The sequence below is a fragment of the Pholcus phalangioides genome, unplaced genomic scaffold (genome assembly GCF_987345545.1).
Source record: "Pholcus phalangioides strain wild (caught in Gottingen) unplaced genomic scaffold, Ppha-v1.0 ptg000008l_1, whole genome shotgun sequence".
Lineage (NCBI taxonomy): Eukaryota > Metazoa > Arthropoda > Arachnida > Araneae > Pholcidae > Pholcus > Pholcus phalangioides.
The window spans coordinates 801424-825984 of record NW_028301601.1 but is presented as its reverse complement, the minus strand read 5'-3'; the positions used below and the strand labels follow the sequence as shown (position 1 = coordinate 825984).

The following is a 24561-nucleotide window of genomic DNA, read 5'->3' as shown; positions in this document are numbered from 1 at the left end:
CCAGCTCAAGCACACTCAGACCTCTGTATTACATCTTCCCTAGAGGCCAAATAAAAATGACTTCATAACAAGTAAAATCACCCAGCTATATATGCTGATAGGGAAATTCAAAAATTAACATAACAGACAGGGGGTGACGTTAAAAGTGGTTGATGTGAGTCTTACTATGTAATATCACTCTTGGAACCAAAATAAAAAAATAAAAAAAGGCAAGCACGAATGAATAACATACAAAGTAAGCCCATACAAAGGTCTGACTTTACATCTGGTTCTGGATATTTTGTTTCTAAGCTAAAGAACTGTTCTCTTTAGTGAAATTATCACCAAATCTAGGAAATAGGCATTTTTTCTGGTTATTATGCCAAGGTGAACTCTGGAAAAATAAGTCATCTTCTGGTCTCCACCAGAAAATGAACCTGATTCCTCTTGCAAATTGAGCAAGCATGCTACTGATTTTTTCCCCCGAGATAAACTCGAAATAATATCCAGAAAATGTCTATTTCCTTGATATATTGGGCTGAGAGAAAGCCTCCTCACTCTATTACATCCCAATTTTTTATTCACATCTGCTGAAAATATCTCAAGTAGGGATGGGAACGAAGTTGATGTGATCTCAGCTGCCAGAGATGGCACACAGAAACAGGATTTAAGCCAATATCTGAAAGAATTAAGACAACATCTGACTCAATTTACAAGCTCGATGCAGTTGAACCCACAAATTTCCAGCACATCTGGATGTCTACTGCTGATGCCAATTCAAACACACTGTCTTACTTATGCCATAATCACATTCATATAAATGTCATAAATGTGTTCATACTGATGCACATTCTGAGGTAGTAGAAATGATCTGAAATATTACAAAGCCTCAAGGTTTCAGTGCGTCAAACAGAGTTTTTTCACCTCCAATGAAAATCATTATGTAACTGGGCACAAGTAACAGGATGAAAATGGCAAGTGGGTGTGATATGGATGTGTCTCTGCATTCAAATTTCTTCCTCCAAATGTTCTGTTTGCTTTAAAAAATATTTTCTTAGAAAGCTCCAAGAAAATCATCCTGTAACATTTTATAATTGAACAAATGCAACACATCAAATGTAGCTGATCCAGTTTTTGCAGCCATGGTAAATAAAATAAGAGTTTTTTGAGCTTAAAGTCTATATGAGTTGGTGCTCAATGCAGAAGATCTACAATCTACATACTGTTACTTTAATCACACACGAATTCACTCTGGTCACATATAATCATACATTTTAACCCATCTATTGGTTTTCACTCCAGGATCGGTAGGTAAACTTGTTTTTGAATACAAACCCATGGACCCTGACAGTAACCTTCATAATGGAAGATGAACATCGTACCACTGCATCACTCAGGCACAATCTATATACTGATGATGCCAACTATTATTGCCGGGGAAACATTGAGGGCAAACTCATACAGATAACAGCCTTATAACCTGAGAAATCTTCTATTGACCAACTTATAATGAGGAGTTGGATTTCAGCAAAAATGCTCATTAAATCTGGTCATTCATTATATCTGTTTTCAAGTGAAAAAAAAATGAATTTTCGGAAATTAGGGGTTTATAGAGAGAGAATATATAAGATGAAATTCATATTTCACATACAATTTTTTCCCCACTTCAGCATGGCTGTCACATTCAGGAGCAAGGCCTCCAGGTTAGGACCCTTGCAGAGTCCTCAGATCAAACTTTTCACACACCCCTCCCCATAGTTAATTTATAGTGTCAAAAAACAGAATATGATGAGAATCGTCTCCAGCCCTGTCATTCCTACTGTTGTGGGGGCCATGCATCTTGGCTAGCAATTTGATAATTTTTATCTTGAACAATTATAACTTTGTTTTTGGACACACTTAGCCTTATTGGGCAGTTTCTAATCTTCATTTCCCACGCTCATTCAACATCTTCTTTTATAGATACTATATACCTAGGAAGTGATGACTCATTCCTCTTTTCTAAAAGAAATGTTGCTGTTCCTGAAAATTGAGAAACCTTAGGATGATTGATAAGCCTTTTGTTGAATTATTTGATGGACAGTCATTCCCTCCTCAATTGTATTATCCAAATCCAAGAGCATTATCTTCATTTTATGAGAGAGGTGAAAGAAAAAAAAAGGTTTGTGGTTATCTTTACATATTTAATCTTTTTTTTCTTTATATTAATTTTTTTTTAAATTTCACTTTTAAATCTCTTGTTAAATAAAAGCAACCCTGAAAAAATTGCTCGTTAACAAAACTCTATTCAACTGACCGAATCGCTATACAATTAGCATTGCACCAAACCAAATGCATTCATTTGCTTGTTAAATCCAGGCTCTTACTAAAAGCGAGCTCATTATAAGCAGGTCTGATTTTATTAACTGGGATGAGCTCAGTTCATGGAGCGGGTGCATCAAGACAAACTAGCAAACTAACTTCAATCCTCCAGTAGTATGGGAACGAGGCTGTCGGCGGAGAGCCTTGATTCTGTTCAACTCGTCACCTTGTGTAACATCTTCTGTATTGTTGTTATTACCATTGTTGTTGTTTTTGTCATCGTCGTCATCGCTACTGCACATCATATTGTTATTCACACGAAGGACCTTTGTTTGAATAGCCTGAGAAAAAGAAAAATATTGTAATAAGAGATGCATGAACTAAATGGTTTGGTGAAATAAAATAGAATAAAACTTAGGACTCGCAAGGCAGTTAGAACAAAACAACCAAATATAAAAGTGGATAGATGTTGTGTAACAGATCTAGATGACATCCTTCTCCATTACGTTTTTTGTGTCGTGTGGAAAATAATCATATGTTTAGGCCCCAGGAACCGCTCAGCTATTGGAAACCATGGCATGCCACCACGAGCCAGAAGTCTGCTTAGTCTTACAGCTGCAGGGGAAGATTTTGCGGTCGTTTGATGAGGCCAGGACCAAGGTCGGGTGGCTGATGTCCCCCAAAATTTATTTACAAATGCAAATCAATCTTTTTTAAAATGTCCTCTCCAACCTTTTTTTTTAGTTGTGAGCAACGCCTATGTTCACAAATACAAATACAAGGGCACAACAGGCAAAATGCCCAAACGAGGTGGCTGAGAAAAAGATGCCCATATGGTTGTCTTATTCTAAGTATGGATAGCTTCTCGATTTACCCCAACATGTTTATCATATTTCTTTTTACATGTCAATAGCATTACAATTTACTACCTCCTAGGGTAAGCTATTCCATTTATTAACAACCCTATTAGAGAAAAATTCCCTGCGACACCATAACCTAGAATTGTCCTTTATCAATCAATACTGGTGTCCCCTTGTTAAAGCAGTCAATTGACAGCGCATTAATAAATCATGATCTACCCTATCCATCCCATTGAAAATTTTGAACACTTTGATCATATCTCCCAGACACCTGCATTCATCCAATGTAAACATATTCAAAAAATGAAATCTCCTTTCATAACTCAAGCCCTGTGTGCCAATAAGGACACTAGTGGGCTCTTCTCTGCACCCCTTCAACCAAGTCTATGTCCCTCTGAGGTATGGTCTCCAAAACCTTACAGCATACTCCAGTCCAGGATGAACCAAGCCTTGGAAAAGCGGGAGAATAACTTTTGGAGAACGCAAAGAGACCTTTTTGAAAATGAAACCAAGATTCTATTTGCTTTTCTGACCACCACTGAACAGTGTTCAGAAAACCTAAGCCGCTTGTCAATGAGAATTCCAAATCAGTCACCCTAGTTGCATGCGAATAGTGACACGATTCAACTCGTAAGAGAAACGTGGGTTGTTTGAAACAAAATGAGCTACCACACACTTGTCAAACTTCATGCTCCATTCATTTACCTATGTTCCAATCCTGTTCAATTGGGTCTGGAGCAACTCCCTATCGCTTTGATTCCCAACTACCCCCATTAGCTTCCAGTCATCTGCAAATTTGCTAACAATCCCATTGATACCCTGATCAAGTTTATCAATAAAAAGTGAAAAAGTATGGGGCCCAGGACACCTCCTTGAGAACTCCACTAGTGACACCTGTCTAATCAGAGAATTCCCTGTCCACCATAACCTGTTGTGATCTATCTATCAACCACGATTCTATCCAATTCAGCAAGTTGCCCCCAATCCCAATTTCATGTAAACGCTTCAAGAGTTTACCATGTTGGACCCTATCGAATGCCTTCTGGAAATCAAGATAAACAACATCTACATTTTTGCCCTTACCCAAAGCCTTCATCACAAGATCATAGAAGCAAAGGAGGTTCGTCACATATGACTTCCCCTTCCTGAACCCATGCTAATTATCTGACAATACATTATTCTCGTCTATCCACTTTGTCAACTGCCTTTTGATAATAATTTCCAAAATTTTCAAAAGGGAGCACATCAAAATCACTGGACGATAACTAGACAGCCTCTCTACTACCCTTTTTAAATATCGGAACAACATTAGCAAGTTTTCAATCCCTTGGGACGATGCCCTCGACAGCACTACTCCTGAAAATCTGTGCGACTGGCCCCAATAGTTCATTAGCACATTCCCTGAGGACCCTAGGATAGATATCATCTGGTCCTGGTGCTTTGCTCGCACATACATTTTTTAAAAGATTTAGAGCCCCCACATCTTCCACTTGAATATCATTGACCATTGAGGATTTTATTACTCCATGCAACACCCGTACATTTAATATTGTATTCTTTATTTAAAACCAATGCAAAAAAGTCAGTGAAAGCACTACACATACCTACATTGCTCTCTACCTTAGACCCTCCTATCGAGGGGGCCTACTGTCCCCTTACATCCATTATTGGTGTATCTAAAAAATGATTTTGGGTTGGAGTCAATGTTGTCTGCCAACCTAGACTCAACTTCCTTTTTACTATCCTTTATCACTTTCTTCAACGCCTTTCTTTTATCAGTAAACAATGACAGATCACCTTGTCCACTTTTATACTCTCTGAATGCTCTTTTCTTTTCAAGATAAAGGTTACACATGCTATCTGTGAACCATAGGGGGGTCACAAACACACTTTTTTCGAACAAAGGGAATAACGTCGTGCAAAACAGAAGATAGCATATTCTTGACAAAGCTTCTAACTTGGTGCTAATAGAGACATCCAGTATTTCCTTCATCTTCCGACGTTGACTTGGCTAAACTCTGATGGACTTTCATATATGATCGTGTGGAGAGATCTTCTACCTGAAATTGGCTGCTGGTGACTTGTCGTGAAACATAAAACTCTATTCTTCGGTTGGTTCTAATGGAGTGAATGGACATGCACCGTGATCGTGACTGAAAAACACCAACCTAGTCGGCTAGCAGAAAGGTGATATTCATCTAAATGAACATGGTGAGACCCATTCACTTCTATTGATACAAACTTTGGAATAGATGACTTTAGCATAAAAAAACTGTTGAATGAATTGAACTTAATGTAAAATACTCATTATTTAAATGTAATAACGCAATTGAAGTGATACAAAACAAACTTGTTTTTAGATGTGCCAACTTTTGAAATCCGGAGATTCGCCCGAAGGGGGTACCCCTCCCCCCCAGCACTCATAGACTCGATCAAAAAAAATTGAATTTTTTTAAAAATCTATTAAGAAAAAGTTCCATTCCCCCCAAGGCAGGTTCTGCACTGCCCCCCCCCCCCAAGCAGAATATAATTCCATGCAGTCTTTCCATGCAGAATAGAGAAATTATATCTACATACTGCTCATAAAAAATGTTTCCTTTCGTGGGTGCTATCAGTGATTGATAATCTTGGGTATATGAACTTTTCAAAGCTTTATATTTAGCTTTACATAGCTTAAAGTTTTATATTTTCTTTCTGAAGACATAAAAGAAAGAAATCTTTCCTTGAAAATACAAAACTGCTGACGAAAAAACTTGTGTTTACCGCACCGCTGTTAATGGAATACAATAACGATTATACAGGAATTTCGGCAACCAAGGTCATGCTCCTGATAAATGATTGCCAGTAAACGCTATTTAAACAAAGTCACGTCTTTGCCAGTTGCTTAAATGCGGTCACCAAGACTTTTTTACAGCTGTGCTATAGAAATGATCACGGTTGTCCTCTACGGGTGTTTTCCCTAACGATGACAGCACTCATTGATGTCACGACAACGTGAAAGCTCGAGTAAAATCTAATTTTCTGCGAAGAGCAGGAGGAAGGGTGAAAAATTTGGAGTCTCCCGCCTAAATTCGGAAAGCTGGCAGGTCTGTGTTTTTTATTTCCCGCTTGTTGTTTGCCTTAACTCAGGATAATTCGAACTGGCATGTAACCCTTCAAATGGACATTACACACACAGTTGGTACAGACAATTCAGAACCACGTGATGGTTCCTAGATCAAGATGTAAAAAGATCAAATGACTCTAATGGGAAAGAATATGTTCTTTAAATACGAACCTTTCCCTTTCTGCTACGATTAGATGACGTATCCACTTCAATTGCTTTCTCGCTGACATGTATCTGGTCAACTTTGGATACAATTGCTGATACGCTTGCATCAGTCTTGTCCTTTTTTGTGCCGCTTGAATTATTGGATCTCTTTTTCAGCACGTTTGTAGTTTCATTGTTATTGTTCTTGGCATTTGCATTCTCTGATTCAAACACGTTACTCTGGAAGCACAGCTGCCCCTGTTTCCTGTGAAAGCAAAAGATTATTTTTACCAGCAAAGAGGCAATTAAATTATAAAGTGATATAGAACATGGTGTAACCAAAAAAACTGTTCAGTGTGCAGCAGGAAATGAGTCATGCCAGTGTCCATTCCAGTGATGCCCCACAAGAGGGCAATTTGATTTCCCACCAAACTGATATTATATTTTTACAGAAGTTTATTTTTGGTAGCAACAGTATTGTTTTAAATGTGTACAAATACTCATGCTGCAACCTCATGATTGATTTTTGCTTTTTTTTTTTTGTCATACCTGCAATATCTTATCTAGTTGGTCGCGCTGCCTGCAGCGCTACATCATGTCAATAATATTAATTTTTGTTTTTAATTGAATAATTCGTTACATGATTTTAACCACGTAATAAATGTTAAGCTTGCGTGAATTTTGAATATACCTTCAATTTTTTTAAGCAGGCCAATTCATATTTTATCAAGCTCAGTTAAAGTATCAGTTATGCAAATAAAAAATACCTTCTGATTTTACAAAAAATATTTGGGAACAATATGCCAGTTGGAGTCTCTCAAATAAGTGGTTACTCCCACTTAAGGGGCAATAGGAGAATGAGTTGTTTTTCTTTTGTTAAGAGATTCGAAACGTTGCAGAACCCCAACCATTTTTATCAATTGAAATTTTTACTTTTAAACAATTTCTTGATGACTTCTTATTTTTTAATTTTTCTCTCAGGGTTTTCTTTGGAATAGTCTTTAACCAAGGTGCTTAACGTTTCATGTTCCAAAGACCATTTGTGCAGTGAGATGAAATTCATGGACCCCCTCTCCCCACTTTTATCTAACAATTTTTTTAACCATTGCTTTTAACTAAGTAAATAACTTTTTAGGTCCCTCAATGTGAATTGGGGGGGGGGGGGGGGCAATCCACGGATTGCAAAAATTAAGGATGTAAAGCAAAATGTTTTTATATAACAGAAAAAAAGAACTGTCATATATGGAACTATGAATTTTCATGGGGAGAGGAGGGGGAGGGAACCCATCCTGACAAAATTTTTAGTTATGCTAGTTCTGTCCCCCTGTCGGGGAGACATCCGGATTTCAGATAGGCTTTGGTGAGGCATGGCCTAAAAAAGGTTGGGAACCACTGGTCTGTTCACATACATTGTTCACTACCTCATTCTAATCCTCTTTATAATGTCTCTTTTTCATCACTCATTACATCACACGATAAAAAAAATCATCACGCTTTATCGCTTCTAGCATCTTAAAGCAGAAAACGAGAGAGAGAGAGATACACTATGGTTCTGATAGAACCAGCCTTATGAGTTTGCTAGTACAGTAAAGCCTAAGTTGTACACCCATGGTTCCATTAAAATCTATCAAAATAATAGAGGTGTCCAGGATATAAAGGAACAGTATTGTGGCCAGTCTGTGTTATAGGATTATGGACAGTACCATTAATAACCTTCCAATGTAGGGAGGTATCCAAGTTCATAAGTTTACTGTAATTCTGCAGGATTTGCATACAACCCGTAACGATCTCAACATAATAATATTTGGGGCATGCTGCACTGAATGGTATGTTAATGTCTCACAGATGGTAGTAATTATGGTGAAAGCTTCAAAGACACATAGAAGTGTACACATGTAAACAGGGAGCATTTCTCTTGGATATATACTGGTGAAAGTATTGCTATTGCTTACATTCCAACAAAAATTGTAACGATCTATTCAAGATTGATGGTTACCTTGAGTTTTTTTTGTTTTGTTTTTTCCCTAAAAAAATGCGAATGATGAGTGGACTTTGAATGGAATATTCATTTTCACATTCATTGTTATTCACTGTCACATTAAAGTGAGCTCTGGTATACTTTTGAAAAATATTGTATTTACATGTCAAAAGAACCAGTACACATTATTTGCATGCATGACTAAATCAGATTCACAATTTTCTTCTACCATTTTGTCTTTCTAATGCAGAATCAACTCTTTTCTCTGATCAGGATCTATTTCTCACATGGGCGAACAGGCACATGACAGGGCCCATTCAAAGTAGAATAAGAAGGGAGATGTCAAAATTGGCATCTCCTTCCGATATTTTAACTTTTTTACAAAAATATTAACAAATACAGTCAATGTCACTTATTAAAATGACAAATAATGTTATCATTCAGGTATTGTTATCACTTTTGCAAAGAATAGAATGCACCAATATCATTACATGGGAAAATTTTTTTTTCATTTGTTAATAGTTATCTGTACTTCAGATAATGTTATATTTTTTTTCATCAAAAGTTTTTTATACATTCTGAAGCTAAGGTCCCATCAAACTTATCAACTGAACTTACTTTTTCCCCTGTAAGTTATCGTTATCAGGCTGCAAGACTATGTAGGAGGCAAAAAAGAGTTTCCCCTTTGTTGACACACATTTCGTACTTAATGTTGTAATTGGTCTGTAGTATTCACTGCAATCCATGTACGCTTGGAGCTGCTTTTGAAATGGCCTTTCTATTGTTGTTGTTAGGAACCATTTTTGATTCCAACTCCTGGTGACTCTATAGATTATGGCTCTCCAAGCTGGTCTGTCATTCGCAGCATGTCTCAGTTGTGCTAGCTTCATTCTTGTGATTCGCAACACCTTCTCTACCCATCTGGCGCTTGGTCTGCCTCTTCCTCTCTTTCCTGCCATTCTTCCAAGCATTATCATTTTTTCTAGTGAGCCTTCTGTACACATTATATGACTAAAGTACGATAGTTTCTGTTTAGTGACTGTTGTTTCTAGAGAATAGTCAGCCTTGACTTCTTCGATAACCGATTTATTACTCCTTTTAGCTGCCCATGGAATTCTAAGCATGCTCCTCCAGCACCAAAGTTCAAAGGAATCAATTATTTTTTTTATCTGCTTTCTCTAGTGTCTAGCTCTCACATCCATACATTAAGACAGGAAAGACCAACACATTTATAATCCTAATAACAGAAATGACTTGGTTACAAAAACAATTTTTTGGCCAAAATAGGGTACTAGTAAATGCACATAATCCTTTTTCTGTCTCTCTTCACAATATACATTCTCTTTTGGAGTCTTTCGCAGTCCAGTCTGTCAACTCTCTTTGACAATGCACAACAAATTATGAAGACATGCAAGTTTGAATTATGAATGACGCTCTTTCGAGGCCACTTTCAAAAGCACAGTGCAAAATGTGTAAATAAGTCAAAGTGAACCGGAGGGGTTTACTACGTTATCCATCTTTTTTTTTTAAAGGGATCTGTTTATATTTTACTGTTCAATGCCAGTGTGATTATTTTTGACAAATAAAACATTTTCATTTCTAGCTTTGTGCTGATTATTGTAAATATTGTTTATGCGTCTGCATACCCTAAAAATTCAGAAGACAATTGAATGCTACAAACCTAGAATAGGCCTACGTATCCAACTGCTTTGTAATGCAAACTATTGATTTACCTATACACAAAATGTGCTCCATAATTTTGAATGATGAATGTTAGTTACTGTCCAAGCCCACGAAGTAGTAAATACAAAATTATTTTTCCATTTGACTGAAGTTTTTAATGACTATTCTACTTTTTAAACCATCAAACTAAGCAAATGAAAAATTAATAAGCCAAATGGTCCACATATCTCCCCAAAATAACCTCAAAAACCATACACTTTCTGCTTTGGCACAATCATTAATTGCAATTTACAGTATTTGTAATATTTGGCAATATATTATGATTCTCTCCACAAGTAAAATCAATTACACAAATTTTGTTTATAGGATTTGGTAAAAAGTAGGAAAAGACAAAAACTAGAAAGTAGGGAAACCAAGAAAGTAGAACATTTTACCAAAAAGTAGGAAAAGTAAGACAAGTGAGAGCCCTGATGAAATGTATTGTGTGTTTAAAAAAAATCACAATTTGTGATATACATTAAACAGTTCCATTCTAATGCCATTCCATTCTCACAATGGCTGAATAAAAAAAATGTAGGATTTGAGCTTAAAGGAATAAAAAGTTCAGTTTTAGAATAAAATTTTTAAGAATGGAACGATTGAACATTTTGCAACCAATAACAGGGGAAAGTAAAACAGAGTTGTCCCGTTTTACCAATAATTGTTTACCACATGTCTTGTTTGACCAAACAGGACTTTCTTCGGATGTAGTGATCATTTGGTTATTGTTCTCAGATATATTGAGTCCCGATGTGATCGCATAAAGTGCCATGGACTCTATTTTTAATTTTTGATCATCCTGGAGGTAAGGCCCTCTATCCCCCATATAAGTCTCGGCATCAAAAAGAATGCTATATATAAAAAGCCCAAAAAAGTTGTTTTGCAAGTGCTCGAACTTGTGAGGAACAGGCACTGTCTCCGACACGAAAATCCAGGCATCAGCCACTTTTATTTCTGATGTGAAAGACAGATTGCAACACTTCTTGAACACAAAACAAGCATAACTCTGCAATCATAAATATGTTCGGGCCAAACACAACTCTTTCCAACATGCATCAATTTATTAGAAATTTCTTAGAGTAATGTTAAAGATTTGTATGCGCAGTTAAGTGGCAATTCTTTTCTACAGATGGGCAGTCATTATTTTGGCAACTTTCCATATAAATGTACCTCGCATACACACAGACAAAAACCCTAACAAGCTTGTTAGATGGAAATAAAATCAGATTCCACAGCCACCATGAGTAGATTCTGGTACAGTGGAATCTCATTTATATGGCACTCAGTCATACAACTTTCACATTTATCAATGTTTGGTTTGATCGTTATTGATTCCTATACATTTTGATGTTAAAATAGTTCACTTATTCAACGCAAAACCTTAGTTATTCAACGCAAAACCTTAGTTATTCAACGTTTTCACTTCAACTCTAACTCTAAATCTTTTGAAAAAATGTCATTTATATCCATTAAATGTACACAATTTTTGTATGCAGTGAAAAACATGCTGCTGCAACAGTTCTTCTTGCATATTGTCACTGCAAAAGCCATAAATTTTAGGGCGATTGCTGACATATATGAAAATAGGTTTAAATTGTATTGACAGCTGTATGTTCTTTCCAAATTTTTCAGCTTTATTCCCAGAGGGTACTAAAAGTTCATACATTGCAAGCATTTGGAGGATACAGGTGCTTTCAATCATTTCCTATAGAATTTTCCTTCTTTGTGGTGCTTTGCTTGCTGGCTGTGTCAAATCTGGCATTCGGCACTTCCTCTAAAAAACTAGAAATTTGGAAGAGTTCAACAAGAATTTTAAATTAATGATGAAAGTTGATCTTGTAAAACCGTTGAACATCTCTCTCTCAACTTTAAAGACGATTATAAAGCAGGGAAATGGAATCAAAGACAAAGCTGCTGGTTGCAAATCATCTACTGGTAAAAAAAATGAGAGTCCAAGAGAGGAAATTTTTAAGAAAAAAATTAAGATATTGTTGCAATTTTTTACCCAATGTCGTGTCCCTCAAAGGTAATGTTCTGATAAATTTAATTTCTTTTTAAGTGATTCTGAAATGCGCAATCTAATTTTACTCCCCTCAAGTATGATTGAAATTATATTTTTCTTATAATTGAATTGGAGATGTAATCAAACACAATGGATTTTATAATATGTTGTATGTCTGTGTGTGTGTGTGTGGGGGGGGGGGGGGGCTTTTTTTTCCTTTTAGGTCTCAGTTATTTGATGTACACATTTATCTAGCATTTTGACTCTGCCTTTTAAATGTCATGTAAACGAGGTTTCACTGTGGTTTACTGGGTGAAAAAAATAAATAAATAACCAGCAATATCACATTGATTCTATTGAACATATTTTTGTCAGCTTTGAGTGGAACCATAGATGCCAATCGCCAGACTTGCAAAATCTGCAGTTTGCCACGTGACAAAATATTTTGCTGACAAAGAAAACATACTATACAAAAATTAAAAAAAAATTGGTGATTGTACAGGATGACTACATGAGACCCATTTTCCAAGGACATTCCTGTCCAGCCATCTCTACTTTTTGAAATAAAAATGTCCCAAATTTTCGACAAAGCTTTTTGAATTTTCATTCTCCACTTATAAATTATGTTACGATGATTTGATTATGAACATGAATATTTTTCTCGCATATTAGTCATTTCAAACAATTTTTTTTTTGTCAAATTCATTTTAATCCTCTGTAATTTGCAGTAGTGCTTCTCATTTCCCACCATTAGAGATTTTTAATGAATTTAGTATTAAACTTTGCAACTTTGTTATTTTGGCAACAATCTGCAATTTTCAGTATTTGGAATTCCCAATTTCCCACATTTCTCTCATGGAAACTTGATCAACCTAGCATTGCAAAGTATGAGGGATTCTTCATTTATGTAAAGCCACAATCTGAAGATTTTAGTGATTTTTCCACAAATATATACAAAAAATCAGAAGAATCTGTTTTCTGACTGGAAGATCTTAATAAGGTTGAAAAATTGGAAAACTTCTGGAAGAACTGACACTTATGTTAGAACTTTTGGAAGAGGAATTTCTTTCAAACATAGATTCTAGGGCCAGTAATCCAGCGGTTCTCAACCAATGCTCTGTGTGCACTTCCCAGGGGCTCCACAGCAACTTGAGGAAAAATAAATAAATCAGTACATTTGATAGATAATTAAAAATAAGGCCTACAGATTCTGCCATAAAAATTTTACACAAAAATTGCTTTTCGAGTCAAACAGGGCTCTGCCATAGAAATTATATACTGAAGAGTGCAAGTAAAAAAAGGTTGAACTGGAGAACCGCTGCAGTAATTTATTCACAATAGGCTACTAAAAAAAATATTGTCATATCATTTCAATTCCACATTAGATTAAACCAGCGGTTCTCAACCTTTTCTGACTCGCTGAGCCCTTTTCAGTATATAATTTCTATTGGGGGGGGGGGGGGTGGCTGTTTGACTAGCCCTTTATAATATATAATTTACATTATAATTTACGGCAGAAGCCTTTAGGCCTCCTTTTTATATTTATTTATCAAATTTACTGATTTATTTTTTTCCCCCTTGAGTCGTTGCCCGGGAAGTGCACAATGGAGTACAGTTTAAGAACTGCTGCATTAAACCAACAAAAATGTCACACTCACACCTGCAATGGAAAAACAAATATTTGTAATACAAACAAAAAACTTTTTTCAGAATTGATCACTCACTCTTCAAGCCAATGCTGTTGGTGACCGATCACAGAACCAGGTCTACAAATTCGGATCCAAGCAATCGCCTCAGCTGCAGTGAAACGATAATGCTTCATGATATAGCATGCTATTAAAGATCCTGTGCGACCCAAACCAGCTGAAAAATTAAGCAATACAACACATCAGTAAAACTGAATGGAAGAAACAGCATACTAAATTTTTTTAGAGCAGTCAAACAAAGTAACCGTAAATCGAAACCACTAATGAGCTTATTAGATTATTGCAAATGAAAATCTCTAAAAGTTCTAAGGGATCTCAGTGAAACGTCATTGGTAATTAAATCAATGAAAATCTGCTATAGAAATAATCAAATATTGAAAAAAAACCATAAAAACTTGCCTTTGCAGTGAACAGCGATCACACCTTTGGAATTTTCAGATATCTCAAGGAATCGCTCCATAATGGAGTCACTGGGTATAGTCCCATCCATAAAGAACAAGTCATAATGCTCAAAGCCATTATTTTTAAATCTATTGGCATCATATATTTTTTTATTCAGCCGAATTATTGTTGTCACATTTTTCTTGCGAAAATAGGAAATATATGACTCTGGTGCATGAAGATGGTATCCTGCAAAATACACAATATAAATATACAGATTAAATAAAACAATGAAATTATAACTTAAATTAACCTTAATGAATATCAACAACTCCTGATTCAATTAAGCAGGGTATTTATTCAAGTGCATGAATTGTCACGCTGCATCATTGATAGATTAACGCAGGATCTATAATAATAAAAAATAACTTCTTTGAAAAGATAATCTTCTGGGATAAATACAATACCAAATGGTTTTAACCTGATGAACAGAAATATCACCATGAAAATGTTTTATTGTCTCGTTTTTGAGATACTCTGTTAACAATTGAGAAAAGTTTTACAAGTGTTATTGTAGGGTGAAAAAGTAATAAGGGATCATAGAACAACATTACCAATGAAAATGGTCGATCTCGATGCTGGCTGACTGCTGTTGGACAATGGTTAAAGATGCTTCTTAGCCCAGTACAAGAGTAATGCGAAACAAAAAATGTGTCAGATGCTAATAAATGAGCTATTGTGCTATAAAACATTTGCATTTCTAGGCATTTTTGTTGTGTTTTTATATATAGGTGAAGTTTCAACATAATTGTTGTTTTTCTGTATATTATTAAGTTTTCTACATACTTGTTTCAATGTTTGTGTTATGATATGTGTATTAAATGTGCAATTTAAGAGAAAATCCACAGCCAATTCAGCTTATTTATGGTGAAATTTGTATTTAGCACACCAAATTACATAAGAAATTACTACTTTTGTTTTGGAAGTAGGAACTTCATCAAAAATTATTTAATAAAATTATAATTTTGTTTGATGATAAATTATAATTTTGTTTGATGATAAATTATAATTTTGTTTGATGATAAATTATAATTTTGTTTGATGATAAATTATAATTTTGTTTGATGATAAATTATAATTTTGTTTGATGATAAATTATAATTTTGTTTGATGATAAATTATAATTTTGTTGTTAAACACATAAAAACAACTGTTTTCTATTCTGTTTCTTCATTTCAATATTGGATTTTGTCAGTCAGCAATTTTCGAAAATGATTTTTGTCATCCAATAATAAACATGTAAATTTATTTTGCTTTGATCATAAGAGTCATATAGCATGAACGCTTCTGGATAAACTTGCTGTAAAAATGTAACACACTCACCATGTTCAAATTTTGTCTCCAGGTGAGGGCCACAGAATGCAATGAATTTATCTGGCACAATCCAATTCAGATCACCATTCTCTACTCTCTGGGGAGAAAAAACATGTAAATGAAAAACCTGTTCTATCAACAAAACATACTAGCAAATGTTCATCTTATGAAGACATTTAGAATAATTATGAGTCACAATATCATTGAATGGAATACTCAACACATTAATCAGGAAAAAAAATTGTAACAACTTTGTCAAAAAACTGATTTTTATGAGAATTATACAAATACAAATACAAAAACAACGCCACAACAGGCAAAATGCCCAACGAGGTGGCTGATAAAAAGATGCCCATAAAAATATGGTTGTCATATGTTTCAAAAATACAGCAACCCAATTAAAAATGCAATTAACACAAATTACAAACAATATATACACCTGATAAAATATTATACAATGCCCATAAAGAATACTTATGGTTGTCTTATTCTAAGAATGGATAGCTTCTCGTACTATTTGTTCGTACTATAATTCTCAGTACTATTTGTACAATTAGAGTACATAGAATTTTATGATTCAAAAATTATACCTTGGCTAATGAACACCTCTGCTTACAAATTTTGTGGCCGACAAAGATTTTTTTCGACATCCTTCTGCTTTGGTTAACAAATATTTTAGTTGATGTGGATGCTAACATAAAACAGGTTTATTGTTAGCTAAATTTTCATGCCAATCAACATGAATTCAATGACTATCCCAACAATCTTCCTTACCAGATCATGGCTTATTGCTGTCTCAATGAAGAGATAATCCCTCTAGTCTGATTTATTGATGTCAAATACTCGGAATCCACTTTCCACACACAGATACACACCTCTTTTTTTTCTTTCTCAAATATTTTGACTCATTTCATGTGAAATGAATGATTAAGCTCAGAGAAAAAAAGCCTCGACTCTAATGGTTTAAGTGCATATGGTATGATATTTTAATACCAAACTGAACAGTCTGGACATTCTAGGAACTTATCTTTCCCATCTGCATGTGTATGAAAGAGAAATGAGCTGACTATATATAAAACATAGTACACTACCTCTCATAACCTTTTTATGACTATTGAATAGCTAATCAAAAAATCATCAATGAATAAGACAAATACCAGGCCTTATACCTTTGCCTAATAATATTTTTTGATTACTATTAGGCAAAGTCATCTACTCTTCTGTATTGCATAGCTGCCAACTTTGGAGAATAAGAATTAGGGAGGTTTTGCATGAATCCAAATTTCCACACAAAAATACAAAAGGGATTTTTGAAAAACAATATAGAGATTTTTATGAAAAGCAACTTTGTAAAAACATGACATCAGGCAAGTCATTGCCAATTGGCACCAAGTTACCAATCATCGCCAACCAGTAAGTTAATTTACCTGTCATTACTACTACTCCCAAATCAAATCTTGCCCATAAAAAAAAAATTACCATCAGGCCCGAAACGTGATGTACAGGATCAATGGAACACATAGTCAAAGCACATACAAGTCATCTCTTCAATTTGTGAAGTGAGGTAGGTTGAATTGGTAGGTTTTCTTCAGGTGTTGAGAGGCAGAATTGACGCTGGCGGTTCGGTGAATTTCATTATTTCCCTTTGAAAATGAAATATTTTTTTGTGATTTGACGCAATGGTCGCAATTTACTTTAAAGTTGTGATGTCATTTTGGTGATAAATAATGAAAGCGACAGTATTTTTTTTACAGGTTAATTTTTAGGGAATAATTTTTTTTTACAATAATAAATAAAATTCAGGAGACTTTAGTTAAAATTTACTAAAATTCAGAAACTTTTCATACGATATTGCTCACGAGCATGACCGCATAGCTTACTGTAGTGGAAAATAAAAAGATTTTCAGTTTTTTATCTCCCTTTAAATTCTTCATCCTACTGTGAAGTTGTTTATTATGATCTTTGGTCAGTTTATTATAATTTTTTTTTGAAGTGCTTCAGTGTTTTAAGAAAGTTGCTCTGAAACTTTGGGTGGTTCCTAGAAAGAATTTTCTATAGGAAAAATCTGTAAAACAATTTATCTGCATTTAATGCTGGTTTTTCCCACAATCCTCTGATTTTCAAATTCAAATATCTCAGTGAATATTGCACTTAGAAAAAACTAAATTCTTTTAGTCAGTAGCAGGAGAGGCAGGGTAACAACTTTCTAATTGGGGTTTTGAGCACACACAGAGGGACTGTATAAAAGGAAATTTTTTATTTTAATAACTATACAACCCCTTACAAAATAAATGATGTATCTGAGAACTATACAGTATTTGGATACTTTTTCTATCTGGAAGTATGCCTCTAGGATCAGCTGTTTATCAATAAAATGTCATATACCCTGCTACCTATATACCCTGTATGAGATGATTGGGATCATTGACAATAAAATGTGTAGTCCTTAACAACGACCCTTGTAAAGTGACTTGCTTGGTCTTTCTTAAAAAATTAATTCTTTTTGCTGGCTCCTTCTTCTGAACTAATTATACAAACAATTATGAACTTTTCACAGAAACTCAGATAAACTCCTTTGTTGGTGAAAGCTACTTTCCTTCTTTTTCATTAACTGTGGTTAGCAAAGTACCACAATAGCAATGTCACATTAACAAATTAATGATTGGGAAGACATTAAATGAAATTTAAACAAATATTACGCAATGAAAAATTAATTTATCCTGATATCAAATTTTCTATATCAAATAATAAATAATTCCGACAGGTAAATTTAAGTGAAACAATAATTTGATTTGGTTATATGGATCGTTAACATCAAGTGTAGATGCTATTTATTTTAATTGTTATTTTTGTCTAGCTTTTTCTCTGTATTATTAAAAATTTGCCATTGAATTAAAGTGAAAAAAAAAACCGCGTAGAATGAAATTCTCTTATATTAGCTTTGGGTTGCCATAATTCATTTTTTATTTAATAAATAAATATATTTGCACCTATTTGTCCGATATACTTCGTTCTTTTTATCTTTCTTTCAGGTCAAAAGAAATAAGAAGATTTACGTGTATCGCAAGAGCAAAGATGTCATAGGGTCGAGAGCATTTTACTAGCTTTTAGCTATTGCTCTCTTCCCTGTCCCAGCTTTCTTCACCATATTATGAATTAACTATTTTCTACCGTGTCCTTTCAAACATTTTTTTTTTCTTTCTCTTTGCATTTTCTGTCAAATATTGTAAATATGTAATTTAATTGTAAACTCTAATTTGTATAGTATTATTGAAATTGACTGGGGACAAATAAATTATGTTATGTTAGTCAGACAACCATATAAAAAGAGGCCCAGTCTTTTTATATTTTTTTTTTTAGTATAAACAAATCTCAGATTAGTATAATATAGAACTAGTTTAACCTGTCAGTATAATACGGCAAGTGATAAGGAGTATGTGTTAGTATAAGGAGCATTGTTTACTGTAAGACCTCTACAATATTATGGTCACAGTGTACCATAACATTCATTAAGTGTTTGGAGAGGAAATAGTTTATGACAGCAGATGTTGCTTATGGCTTTAGAAATTATGGGTGGCGACAGAAACTGCAAAAAATTGTGTAGACTCAAATCTCTAATGTATATTTTTCTTTCTTAGTTCAATTGATTCCTTGCTTCTTTTCTTATAGCTAGAAGGAAATCCGACAGAGTTGAATAAATCGATTTTCTTTTCTTATCTCAAGTACTTATATTACTAGTATAATTATAAGTGCTTAACTATTAGATGCTGCTACCTATTTTATAATTTGGCCTTGAGAAACTGGAAGGAATAAAAAATGTGTGTTGAGTGTATCTTTGTATCGCTCTGTTAGCCTCTCACTGTGTTGATACTCTTTGACTAATTGTAATTGGAAACTACTGAAGACCAACTTTCAGTAAATCTCGCAAAATAGTCACTGGGATCTCCCCCAGAGCTCTCACATATAACAGCAACATAAAAAATAAACTTACCTCGTAATACTCGTACTCATTGACATCAAATTTCTCGAAATCAAGGAAACCATTTTTGACAGCCTAAAAAAAGAAAAATAATCAGGATGAGAACAAGAGTATGCAGAAAACTGCATTAATATTAACCAATCATACAGTAATTTGGTTTATTTAGACACTCTAACTACAGTCTTCCAAACTTATTTGAGCGTATCCCCTTTTCCCAGCAACATCATATTTTTTTAATTTTTATCTTATCTACCAGAACCACTGAAACTCAACCCAATGAAACTGTGGGTAACTTCTAGCCTGGAAATTGATAATGCAATCAATCTGTTTTGCTTATCTACAAAGTGTTAAGCAAGACGAATTGATCCGGAGGGCATTTCGTATGATATATGGGGGTAATTTCTAGTGTATTCTATGTATAATATGGCATGTGTAAGATAACAGACATGATAGGGCCCTTTAACTGCTTTTGTTACAATAGTGAATTTTTTCATTTTGATGAAAAACCCTGAGCTTTTCCTCTAATGACTCCCAACACATTTTTGTCAGTAATCATCACACAATATGTTGACCACAACCACACCTAATTGTCTGGAGAAATATATTCTCATACTGGTATGTGAAAGAAAAAAATATATATTCTTTAATTTTATTAAATCATGATACATTATATATAATGATGAAGGAGGAAAAGATCACAATGGATCTGTATTGATGGATGAAAAATGACATTGGTGAAATATTATTACGAATTATTGGGAAGGGAACGAAAAGGGTTAGCCTCTAGTTGACAAATACATACAGTGATAAAAAAATTGGGGTAAGCCATCCTCTTGGCCACATGTTTTGACGTGAATACGCTCTTTGGACCTACCTATGCACAGTAGTTATTAACATTAACATAATGAAATTGATATCAGATTTGTCCATGGAATAAATAATATAATTATATATTATATGCCATAATTTGCTAACAGACAATACCAATATTGTCTCTGTGCGTTGCGAACTTCTCAAGATATAGCATAAAACAATTCCATTATGAATGCGGATTGCAAGCTTGGTTCTCAGATGGATTTTTTTTAAAAATGCCTATCAGACAACACCATTGGCTTCTATTTGCACTGCGAATCTCTTGAGATATAGCATAAAACAATTTTTTTACAAAAGCCACCTGTAAGCCTGGTGCCCAAACCAGAGGAGGTACTAGATACCTCTAGTATACTAGAATTGTATCATTGGATTTGTCTCAATGAGATCTATTTGTAGACATACAAAACACAGATATATTCTAAATATACGGGTACGTCCTGAGATATCAACGTTTAAAGAATTTCATTGCACAACTTTTTGTGAATGCACCAAGTATCGTCAGACGATTTAAAAGACGTATTCACATCAAAAAGTATCAATACAATGTGTAAATAATAATTAATCAATTGGACCAGTCCAGACTCTGGCACAAAACTGGGCTGGGAAGGATCAAGGACGGGGGATAAGTCTGGTGACAGAGTTCTGGCGTCAGCTTTCCAAACTTATTCATTCTACACTACCCCTTTCACTTCTCGGGGGGGGGGGGGGGAGGGGAGGGGAGAAGAGAATCGTCCCAGACACCCACATTTCCTCTAAACTAACCCAAATTGTTTTGACCATTGTTCTAACCATGCTGACCCTTATGCTGAATAGGTAGGTAGCTTGGACTGTCCACTAATCCTACATAAGATGATATCCACTTTAGGAAACATTAATGCACAGATTATGTATTGAAGGAGTGGGCTAACAAATAAAATTTGTCACTGAAAGCATAAAAACCTTTGAAACCAAAAGCATCATGAAAATTTAGCTAATACAAAATTGTTAATAGAGGGTGGAAAAACTTTCTGGAGGAATTCAACATAAAAGGCATTTACTGTATGAAGGGTTATGTTTCCTGTGATTTTTTTTAACAAACTACAATGAGACGTTTCTTCTGCTTCAGGAAAGAGGTTGAAAATAATCATTTGAATAAAAAATATTTGTATTCATAAATAAGTTCTCACCTTTGCTACAGCATGAAGGCAGTCTGATAGTGTCAAGTCATAAGTGCATTGGCTGAAAGCTGCATCACTGCAACAAAGAATCAAAATGCAAAGTCAAAAAGTTTCAAAATTACTTAACTATAATTTTCATAATATTGAGTCCAAACCAATAATAAATTAAGCAATTTCTATAAAAGTATAATAACAGAAAACTACCACCAACTAGAATTTCATTTTAGAAACTGAGTATGATTCAATTCCATGCAAAATATGTCACTTAAGTGAAGCTCTGAATTATGTATGTAGAACATGAACGAAAAATATATACATACAGTCAGCCCATCTTAATTTCTAATTAATTAATTCTTGGATTTCTTTGCTCATATCATCGATCCCTTTCTTATCGACTAAACGGGACAATGTGTTTTATCATCTTTCCGACTGGTTTCATAGACATGGAAGTGTCTTTGGCACTTCAAAGAGGAGGCCCCTAAAAAGGTGTCTGAAAAATTAGACGAAATAAAATTGGTCTTGCTGGTAGTTCATACTTAAGGGAGGTTTCTTTGCATTTCTTTTAGCGATCCCAGAAGATAACTTTTACTGAGCAGTGAATAAGTTCAATAATATACTCTTTACCCCCCCCCCCAGCATTGATCGTTAAACCAAAACTACAGTGGCAGAATGTCTCAACTTCCAATTTTTATACAGCAAAATAGATTTTGGCCAACTTTGATTAACACGAACTATATTACTCAACCTAATCTCACAAGAAAACTTTGAGTGAATCTCGAAAGAAGTTCTTACCGAAAGGGTATGAACATCGGACTGTTATTCCCAACAAGAGGACGATATGCTTCTTCAGGAGTTCTTTTCAAATAGATTATCTGAAAAAGGAGGAAAAAACAATAATTTCATCCCATTCAATCAATAAGAGGGGGAAACATTGGATCATTTTAATACACCCATCATTTTATACACACACGAGCTAATTAAATGGGGCCCCACAGTTTTATAGCCAACTTTGAATGGCTTATTTCTGTGAATTATTTTTCTACTGCTCTCCAAGAGACCGGCTAATCCCTTGGTGGTGGGGGGATGCTGCAGTAGCAATGTACTTTTGCAATCATTTTCATCGACATTTCTACTATATCTCTGAGTCATGAAATATTCCACAAAGAGTTGCGTGGAGTGGATATTGAATTCAAGACACCTCTAAATATACTTTGGTACTATCAACAAGTATCTTATCAATCTGGGCTACAGCGAACCCAGAGAAATGGTTAAATTTACTGTGGGGAACATATATTAAATATATGGCATCAACAAGCATAACAGAGTAATGCTATGCTGTTTGAAACATATCAAAACATTGATAAAATTCAAATAAGATGCTGCATGAAATAAAATTATCTATGACACCATTTAACATCACAAAAAGGCATGAAGAAAAACTTTAACGAAAAGATGAGCGAGAAACAGTTAAGACACATACAGCATAAGAACCGATAAGAAATGCAGCATTCACTCGTTTCTTCGGGTCCTGTGTTGTGTAATGGACAATCCTCTTCTTTGCCAGTGAAAATGACTGAAAAATAGAAAAACAATCATCAAACATTAAATAATACATTTTCAACAGTAGTTCCAAAAAATCAGTGAAGTGACAAAATCAAAAACTTACTTTCAGCTTTTTATTCAGCTTGCAGCAGTAGCGATAGAGCATAGCCAAGTTCAATGGTCCAAAATCTGAATAGAAGCTGAATAGAAGAAAAAAAAGATGGCAGTATAACTCATATCAACCATAGATTCATTTGCACGCATAAATTTTTTTGATCATTTTTGTCGCACCACATTCATTTTGCTTCATGATTTACAGAGTACCAAACTCTTTAATTGGCTTTCAAAGACAGGCTATGATATAGCCTGTGAGGAGGTCTCAGTAGCCTAGGTTGATAAGATGCTCACCTGAAGTGCCAAAGGATGTTTAGAAGTGTTGCAAGTTTGATACCCGATTCGTCCTTGTCAGAAACTTTCCAGATTCTGAGGTACAATAGAAATCGCAACAACAGTCCTACACCGAGGCATTACTGCACCCATCTCTTGGTAATTTTTAAAAAAAGCAAAATGTAGAACACTGCCATTTGAAATTGGCAACTGTCTGTAGAGCCTGGGCAGTGTAGTCAAAAAATAAAAAGGCTAAATTACATAGACCATGACCTTGTCACGGTTTAATTGAACACATACAGAAATTCTCTCTCGCATTTTTAATGAGCCGTCAACTGACATACTGATAACATCAGATTTGTTATCTGCCAAATAAATCTGATTTTTTAAAAAAAAATTTGAGAAGAGTAGCGATTTTTCACAGGCATCTTTCACACCTGAATGCAAGAATTGTTTCACCTATAGAATTCTATGATAAGAAATTTACAGGGGTAACAGGAATCACGTCGAAACATTGCCAGATAATTTGTCATCTATTTCAATTTTTTTCAATCTGTTTTTAATTGGGTTGCTATATTTTTGAAATATATGACATCCATATTTTTATGGGCATCTTTTTCTCAGCCACCTCACCTCGTTGGGCATTTTGCCTGTTGTGGCATTGTATTTGTATTTGATATGTCCAGAATTTTTCCATTTTGCAATGTTTTGACAAGTGATGTTTTTATGGCATAGCTGCCGATGTTGGCAAATGAGATGGCAGCCTAGGATTACAAGAGCTGAAAGACTTTTTGTTTTAGCAAGGCACAACTTGAGGATTTTTCTCTACAGATACAAAAAATCTGAAGAATTTGGTTTCCGATCGACGATTTTGATAAGGCTACAAAATCAGAAGGCTTCCGGATAAAACAGAATCATTGGCACTTATGAGTGTGAAATCATTGGCACAATTCGACTATGGAAAGGTCGAACTGACGCTGGCTACTTGGCGAATTCTGTATATTTTCTGTGCTGAAATGAAACATTTCTCTACCATTTGAGGGGATGTGGATGCTATTTTAGGAAAGCAA

General features: G+C 34.7%; 1 protein-coding gene across 5 annotated transcripts in view; it reads right to left on the bottom strand.

Annotated features, from left to right (window-relative positions):
* LOC149083472 (dual specificity protein phosphatase CDC14C-like) overlaps positions 1–24561 on the bottom strand; it is a 46038-nt gene that overhangs the window by 15969 nt on the left and 5508 nt on the right. For all 5 annotated transcript variants that reach the window (XR_016192899.1, XR_016192900.1, XM_089233989.1 and 2 more), the window contains exons 3-12: positions 23229–23304; positions 23043–23135; positions 22355–22434; positions 21572–21638; positions 19545–19607; positions 15563–15650; positions 14198–14428; positions 13817–13955; positions 6418–6655; positions 2440–2621 (exon numbers count right to left, since the gene is read on the bottom strand). Coding sequence is in view for 3 of the 5 variants with exons in the window: in XM_089233989.1 (XP_089090115.1) it covers positions 2440–2621; positions 6418–6655; positions 13817–13955; positions 14198–14428; positions 15563–15650; positions 19545–19607; positions 21572–21638; positions 22355–22434; positions 23043–23135; positions 23229–23304 (1257 nt within the window). In the remaining 2 variants the exon portion in view is untranslated. The remainder of the gene's footprint in view (positions 1–2439; positions 2622–6417; positions 6656–13816; positions 13956–14197; positions 14429–15562; positions 15651–19544; positions 19608–21571; positions 21639–22354; positions 22435–23042; positions 23136–23228; positions 23305–24561) is intronic.